This window comes from Cebus imitator, unplaced genomic scaffold (genome assembly GCF_001604975.1).
Source record: "Cebus imitator isolate Cc_AM_T3 unplaced genomic scaffold, Cebus_imitator-1.0 Scaffold280, whole genome shotgun sequence".
In the NCBI taxonomy this organism is placed as follows: domain Eukaryota; kingdom Metazoa; phylum Chordata; class Mammalia; order Primates; family Cebidae; genus Cebus; species Cebus imitator.
Window position 1 is genome coordinate 3,127,488 of NW_016107595.1, and position 8,070 is coordinate 3,135,557.

Genomic DNA, 8,070 nt, shown 5'->3' on the forward strand with positions numbered 1-8,070 from the left:
CTGCTTCCCGGGTTTAAGCAATTCTCCTGCCTCACACTCCCGAGTAGCTGGAATTACAGGCGCGCAGCACGACACCCGGCTAATTTTTTACATTTTTGGTAGAGACGGGGTTTCGGCAAGTTGGCCAGGCTGGTCTCGAACCCCTGACCTCAAGCGATCCGCCCGCCTCCGCCTCCCAAAGTGCTGGGATTACAGGCTTGAGCCACCGCGCTCAGGGCCCCTACTGAACGTTTTTTTCTGGCTTCTGGGAAGCCAAAAGGAAGAAGGGCCGGTCCTCGGAACTGGGGGCGCTGAGTCAGTGTAGGATCCTGCAAGGCCACCTTGAAACACTGTCATCAGCTGCCGCTTCCTCCCCCGTAAAATGGGTCACAGGATCCTAACCTCACGGGCTTTGCAGCAGGGGTCTAAGAGAAAAGATCAGGAACAAGTCGGGCTCCCTTTCTTGGCACCCCAGCGGGACTTTACGGGGGGGACGAACTGATCACTCCGCCAGGCCCCTGAGCCCGCAGGCAGGCCACGGTTTGCCGGAGGAACCCAGGCCGGGAAAGGAGAAGTGAGAGGCAGGTGGGGTGGGCTGGGGGGAGGGGAGGGCCCGCGGGAGGCGGTGAAGCGGGGAGGGGCGCTGCTCCCCGGCTCTGCAGCCAATCAGGCGGGCGGCCCCGCCTCACGCAACCCGGGCTGTGGTTTCATCACCTGCTCCCCAAGTACCTCATTACGGGCCACAGGAAGAGCCCCTTGGAAAGCCAGGACACCCCTCCCCTCTCCTGGGGGCTCCAGCGGCTCAGACCCCAGCTGCAGGCGACCCTCCCTCCCCAGCCAGAGTCCTGGGCCCGCTGGGGGCCTAGGGGCCTGGGGAGGTGGTGCCCAGGTGGGGGGCACCTAGGTGACCTGGCGGCCTGGCTCAGTGCACAGCGGTCCCTGGATCCCCGCATCTGCCCTCGGGGACTTAGAGGCCAGGGTGGGCTCCAGCAGTAATCTCATGTCGCCTAGCTTCTCTGGAACTCAGTTTCCTCCCTCAGAAAGTTGGGGGCAGCAGGGGCCACCTGGCTGAACGGAGGGGAGGGGCTTCACAGTGAGGTACTTTATAGATGCGGGGAGCATTTGTGGTCACTGGGCCCTGATGTCCCTCAGAAGGCCTTGGGGTCACCTCTCCATCCCGGGGAAACCCAGCTTAGAGTGACGGCCCTGAGAAGTCCCTGGCAGGGTGCTGGGGGACAGGGGCAGATGGGGTTGGGGTCACTCCATCCTTGTATGGGCATAATGGAAGGTATTATTCCCCACACACGGAGACCCCCAAACATAAGCAGAGCCGCACAAAACCCACAGGTGCCTGAAACATAACAGATCCCCCAAATACACAAGGATTCCTCCAAAATACACCCTGGTCCCTCTGCATAGACAGACTCCCCAAAACACTCAGACACATCCAGATGCCCTAACACATGCCTATCTGCCAAACGCACAGACTCCCCCCAGGCACATACAGATCTTCCTGAACACATGGCTGTCCCCCGAATACACAAAGATCCCTTCCCCCTCAACAAGGTGGAGTTCCCCCCCCCCGGCCCCGCCCGCCAGACACATGCAGACTCTTCCAAACATATAGACTCCCCCCAGTCTATGCTGGTCCCCCATCACACAGGTAGCGCCCCCCCATCACTGCAGTGATATCACCCACACCCTGGTTTTCTTCTTTTTTGTTTTTTTGTGAGGACAGGGTCTCGCTCTGTCACCCAGGCTGGAGTGCAGTGCCGCAATCTCAGCTCACCGCAGCCTCTGCCTCCCGGGTTCAAGCAATTCTCTTGCCTCAGCCTCCCCAGTAGCTGGGATTACAGGCATGCACCACCATGCCCGGCTAATTTTGTATTTTTAGTAGAGGCGGGGTTTCGCCATGTTGGCCAGGCTGGTCTTGAACCCCTGGCCTCATGTGATCTGCCTACCTCGGCCTCCCAAAGTGCTGGGATTACAGGCCACCATACCTGGCTGGGTTTCTTCTTTTTAATTATTATTATTTTTTGAGATGCGGTCTCGCTCTGTTGCCCAGACTGGACTGCAGTGGTGCCATCATAGCTCACTGCAGCCTCCAACTCCTGGGCTTAAGCAATCCTCCCTCCTCAGCCTCCCCAGTAGCTGGGGCTACAGATGCATACCCAATTTTTACCTGAACTATGCCCAGATTTTTTTTTTTTATATAGAGACGGGGTTTTACTTTGTCACACTGGCTGGTCTTGAACTTCTGACCTCAAGCTGTTCTCCTGCCTCAGCCTCCCAAAGTTCCGGGATTACAGGTGTGAGCCACCTCACAGGCCTGGCTTCCTTCCCGAGGTAGGATGGTCTCCAACCACTGAAATGCGGGCTGCGGGCATAGATGTGAATGGGTAGTGTGTGAATCCAGGAATCTCAGACTGCTCCAGCTGGAGAAGGACCCATGGAGGTCCCTTTGGCGTCCATGGGGAAACTGAGGCCCAGTGGGGAGCCCTCAGACCGCCTTCCAACCTCTCCCTGGGCCTGCTCCTGGAAGGGACAGCTCCTGTTTGAGGGCAGGATGAGGAGTCCAGGGGACCCCCATGGCACCCCCCCACCCCGCTCTGCTCCAGGATCTCACTTTGGCCACGCACAGAGAGGCCAGGGCAGGGGCTGTGGCCCCGTCAGTACAGGATTCAAATCCTAACCCCGCCACTTTCCTACTGCGAGAGGCAGGAGAATCCCTTGAACCCGGCTCACACCACTGCACTCCAGCCTGGGTGACAGAGTGAGACTCTGTCTCAAAAGAAAAAAGAAAGAAAAGGTGTCATCTACCAGCAGACTCCCAGTCCACCTTATGCCCCTTTGGGGCCATCTGCAACAGCAGCCCCAAACTGACCCCCCATTTGCCCATGACTCTCGCTTTCCCTGGGTTGTGCCAGACTCCGGGACACCCTTCTAGGTTTGCCCAAGTCCAAGAGTGTCTCTGTGTCCTCCAAAGACCAGAAAACCCTCTTTCTGGAAGCACCAATCTTTAATATTTATTTTATTTATTTATTTATTTATTTATTTATTTATTTATTTATTTTTTGGAGACGGAGTTTCGCTCTTGTTACCCAGGCTGGAGTGCAATGGCGCGACCTCGGTACACCGCAACCTCCGCCTCCTGGGTTCAGGCAATTCTCCTGCCTCAGCCTCCTGAGTAGCTGGGATTACAGGCACGCACCACCACGCCCAGCTAATTTTTTGTATTTAGTAGAGACGGGGTTTCACCATATTGACCAGGATGGTCTCGATCTCTTGACCTCGTGATCCACCCGCCTCGGCCTCCCAAAGTGCTGGGATTACAGGCTTGAGCCACCGCGCCCGGCTAATATTTATTTTAATTTTTTGTTTATTTATTTATTTTTTGAGATGGCATCTCACTCTGTTGCCAGGCTGGAGTGCAGTGGCGTGAGCTCGGCTCACTGCGTCCTCTACCTCCCGGGTTCAAGCGATTCTCCTGCCTCAGCCTCCCGAGTAACTGGGGCTACAGGTGTGCGCCACCATGCCCAGCTAATTTTTGTATTTTTAGTAGAGAAGGGTTTCACCATGTTGGCCAGGCTGGTCTCGATCTCTTGACCTTGTGATCCACCCACCTCAGCCTCCCAAAGTGCTGAGATTACAGGCATGAGCCCATGCCCGGCCTATTTTAATTTCTTGAGGCAGGGTCTCATTTTGTCACCCAGGATGGAGTGCTGTGGCGTGGTTTCGACTCACTGCAGCCTGGACCTCCTAGACTCAAGCGATCCTCCCACCTCAGTCTCTGGAGTAGCTGGGATTACAGGTGCAAGATGCCACACCTGGCTAATTTTTGTACTTTTTCGTAGATCTGGGGTCTCCCAATGTTGCCCAGGCTGGTCTTGAACTCTTGGCCTCAAGAGATCCTCCTGCCTCGGTCTCCCTTAATGCTGGGATTATAGGTGTAAGCTACCATGCCTGGCCAAATTCAACTATTTCTGCAGCACCCATCCCTAACAGATTTTTTAGTGTGTGTTTCTTTCTCTTTTCTTTTTTTTTTTGAGACGGAGTTTCACTCTTGTTGCCCAGGCTGGAGCGCAATGGTGTAATCTCAGCTCACTGCAACCTCTGTCTCCTAGGTTCAAGTGATTCTCCTAACTCAACCTCCTGAGTAGCTGGGATTGCAGGCGGCCGCCGCTGTGCTCAGCTAATTTTTCTGTTTTTAGTAGAGACAGGGTTTCACCATCTTGGCCAGGCTGGTATCGAACTCCTGACCTTTTGATCCACCCACCTTGGCCTCCCAAAGTGCTGGGATTACAGGTGTGTGTGAGCCACGGCGCCCGGCCTGCTGTGTGTTTCTTTATTGCTTTCTCTGATGAGCCTCTCGCCCTGTTGGCTCCCTAGCATCTAGTACGTAGAAGGCCCTCAGTCACCTGTCCTTGAATCAGTGAGCAAACAACTGCTTCACAAACGGAAGAAACACTGGTAACTTGCTCCGTCTTCTGTTTTTTTTTTTAAGACAGGGTCTTGCTCTGTCACCAGACTGGAGTGCAGTGGCACAATCTTGGCTCACTGCAACCTCCACCTCCCGGGTTCAAGCCAATCTCGTGCCTCAGCCTCTGGAGTTGCTGGGACTGCAGACGCCCGCCCCTCCACGTGGCTAATTTTTTGATTTTTTGACATTTTATTTTTTGTAAAGACAGGGTGTCACTAGGTTGCCCAGGCTGGTCTCGAACTCCTGAGCTCAAGCAATCTACCCACCTCGGCCTCCCAAAGTGCTGGGATTACAGGCGTGAGCCACCACGCCCAGACTACTTGTTCACTTCCCACTGAAACACCTCATGGCTTCCACAACAAATTTAAGGCCCTGTCTGGCCCACAGGTTGCCAGTTTGTGGCCCCTGCTCTAAACAACCTTCACAGCAAAACCGCCAACTGGACGGCACTGACGCTGCTCTCACACCAAGAAACTGACCCTCCGAAGGTCCCACTGCCCAGTGTGGGAGAAAACCACGTCCAGACGACCATCCACAGCAAATCTGGCCTGGCATAGGCACCCTCACCCACCGAGAAGGCTTGTTCCAGCCTGGGTGTGGTGGCTCAGGCCTGTAATCCCGGCACTTTGGGAGCCAAAGTGGGTGGATCACGAGGTCAGGAGTTCGAGACCAGCCTGGCCAACATGGTGAAACCCTGTCTCTACTAAAAAGACAAAAATTAGCCTGGCATGATGGTGCACGTCTATAATCCCAGCTACTCGGAAGGCTGAGGCAGGAGAATCACTTGAAGCTGGGAGGCGGAGGTCGCCCAGCACCTGGAGCCAAGAGAGACCCCGCACTCTGAATTTGACTCCGCTGTCCCCATGGGGGCTGGAGTCCAAGGCCCTCTAAGGCCCCCGTTGATGTCCCCTAAGCCACAGTAGTGGCTGCAGGGACAGCCCGAGGTTTTCCTCTCTTTGTTCCAGAGAAAGATCTCCCTGTGGGGCCTCAGAAATTTGTCCCCAGACACCCCAGCCTCCCTGTTTGGGAAATTAGCACATCTGTCAGCGCTGGGCAGAAGGGACTCTGTGCACAGCCTGGCAGCCCCAAGATGCAGCCAGCAGGGACCCCGAGATGGGGCTTTAGGACATTGCCAGCCCCCAATATCTTCCCACAGAAATGTCTGGGAGCCCATCAGGTGCTGGGGATGCAGGAGCAGGGGGTAGACAGAGCCAGGCCTCCCCCATCATTCAGTCTGATGGAGGAGGCAACAGTGGCCACATAACCATATCTGGGCAAAAGGCCTTTGAAGAAGAAATTCAACAGGGGGAGGGAGCGGAGGGTGACAGGGAGACAGCTGCTTTGGACAGAGGGTCCAGGAGGGCCTCTCTGCAGAGGGGTGGTCTCGAGGAGGACAGGATATCAGGCATAGGGTGGTGACATGAAGGGGCACCATGCCTGTAGTCCCAGCTACTCAGGAGGCTGAGGTATGAGAAATGCTTGAACCTGGGAGGTGGAGGTTGCAGTGAGCCGAGACTGCGCCATTGCACTCCAGCCTGGGTGACAGAGTGAGACCCTGTCTCTGAGGTGTCTCAGAGAGGTGGGAGCCAGCTTGCCTGGTGGACATGATGGCAGGTGCAAAGGCCCTGAGGCGGGACTGATGGACAGGTGGGCTCCAGGAGCAGGCAAGCTCCATGTGGCGGGGGTGGAGTGAGCAAGGGGTGGCCAGAGACAGAGAAGGTCAGAGAGACACTGGGAGACAGAGAGAATGTGGACCGTGGAGCAATAGGGAGCCATGGAAGGTGTGTGAGGAGGGGAGGACTGTGGTCTGATTCAGGATTTTCAGAAGACCCTGTGGCTGCTGTGGGAGAGAGCCTGTTGGGGCAGTATCCAGCTAGGGATGGTAGGGCTTGGACCAGGCAGGCTGCAGCCTGGGACGGTGGGCAAGGCAGGCCCCTGTCCATGGCAGCCCTGACTCTTTATTACAATCCACATCCCCAGGCCCCACCTTGACCTTGGGTGAACCTGGGCCTGGAGAGAAACAGCACCTGGCAGGGGGCGGAGAGGAAGGGGCCTGGATGGGGCTCACAGACACCTCCACATGGTCACAGTCCAGATGGGACCTTCTGTTATTGAGCGCCTACTGTCTGCCTGGGCCCACACCCCACCTCATTTACATATAAGACCTCCCTGGGCTGGGCTCGGTGGCTCACCCCTGTAATCCCAGCACATTGGGAAGCCAAGGCAGGCAGATCACGAGGTCAGGAGTTCGAGACCAGCCTGGCCAACATGGTAAAACCCCGTCTTTACTAAAAATACAAAATTAGCCGGAGGTGGTGACAGGCGCCTGAAGTCCCAGCTACTAGGAAGGCTGAGGCAGGAGAATCACTTGAAACCGTAAGGCAGGGGTTGCAGTGGGCCGAGATCCCGCCACTGCACTCCAACCTGGGCAACAAGAGCAAAACTCTGTTTCAAACAAACAAACAAAAAAGGACTGCCTGACCCCCAGACAGCCCAGGGAAGCAGAGGCAGTTGCCCTGTTTTACACAGGAGTGGGCAGGCTTCTTCCAGAGCCACATGGTGAGACCCCCAGATCCCCACTCAAGCCTTGGCTTGTACCCCAGGGCCATCCATGGCACCTCAATCTCACCACCCCCACCCAGGCTGGGAAGTGGACCTGGGCTTGTCTGGCCCAGAATCACTGTCACAGGGTCCAAGGAACTCGATCCTGGGCCCCTGAGTGTCAGGGTAACCACACAGGTCCCCGAGATGCAGCCCCAGAGAGGCCCTTTGGGGGCTGAGAAATGGGATTTAATTTCCTCGTACGCCCCATGGGGATTCACAGGCTGAGCTGGGGCGAGTTCCCTGACCCCAAAAGGGATCCCACACACATTCTAAATTGTCTCAGAAAAATGACATCTGGCTGGGCGTGATGTCTGATGCCTGTAATCCTACACTTTGGGAGGCCGAGGTGGGAGGGCCGTTTGATCCTAGGAGTTCAAGACCAGCCTGGGCAACATAGGGAGACCTCATCTCTACTAAAAAGATTAAAAAAAAAAAAAAAAAAGCCAGGCATGGTGGCACCTTCCTACAATCCCAGCTACTCTGGAGACTGAGGTCAGAGGATCGCTTGAGCCCAGGAGTTCAAGGTCGAAGTGAGCCGTGATTGCAACACTCAAGAAAAGAAAGACATCTGTCTTCAAATGACTCTGTGCCTCGAATCTTCTAGAAGGGCAAGGCGTGGTGGCTCACACCTCTAATCCTGGCACTTTGAGAGACTGAGATGAGTTGCTTTAGTCCAGGAGTTCGAGACCAGCCTGACAACATAGGGAGACCTTGTCTCTACAAAAAAAATAAATAAATAAAAACAGGCCAGGTGCTGTGGCTCACGCCTATAATCCTAGAACTTTGGGAAGCTGAGGTGGGTGGATTGCTTGAGTCTAGGAATTCAAGATCAGCCTGGGCAACATGGGAAGATCCCATCTTTATTATTTTTATGTTTTTTAGAGTCAGGATTTCACCATGTTGGTCAGGCTGTAGAAGACCCCATCTTTATGAAAACTGCCTTTAAAATTAGCTGGGCACAGGCCAGGAGTGGTGCTCATGCAGGTAATCCCAGCACTTTGGGAGGC

The 8,070-nt window shown here is 55.3% G+C and overlaps 2 protein-coding genes across 2 annotated transcripts in view; both read right to left on the bottom strand.

Moving 5' to 3' along the window:
* MEF2B (myocyte enhancer factor 2B) overlaps window positions 1-713 on the bottom strand; it is a 15,819-nt gene extending 15,106 nt beyond the window's left edge. Inside the window, exon 1 of the mRNA XM_017501355.2 lies at window positions 709-713. Within this exon, the coding sequence (XP_017356844.2) occupies window positions 709-713 (5 nt within the window). The remainder of the gene's footprint in view (window positions 1-708) is intronic.
* Window positions 714-7,768: 7,055 nt separating this feature from the next.
* Window positions 7,769-8,070, bottom strand: part of BORCS8 (BLOC-1 related complex subunit 8) — a 28,989-nt gene continuing 28,687 nt past the window's right edge. Inside the window, exon 6 of the mRNA XM_037728797.1 lies at window positions 7,769-7,780. The gene's annotated coding sequence lies outside the window, so the exon portion shown is untranslated. The remainder of the gene's footprint in view (window positions 7,781-8,070) is intronic.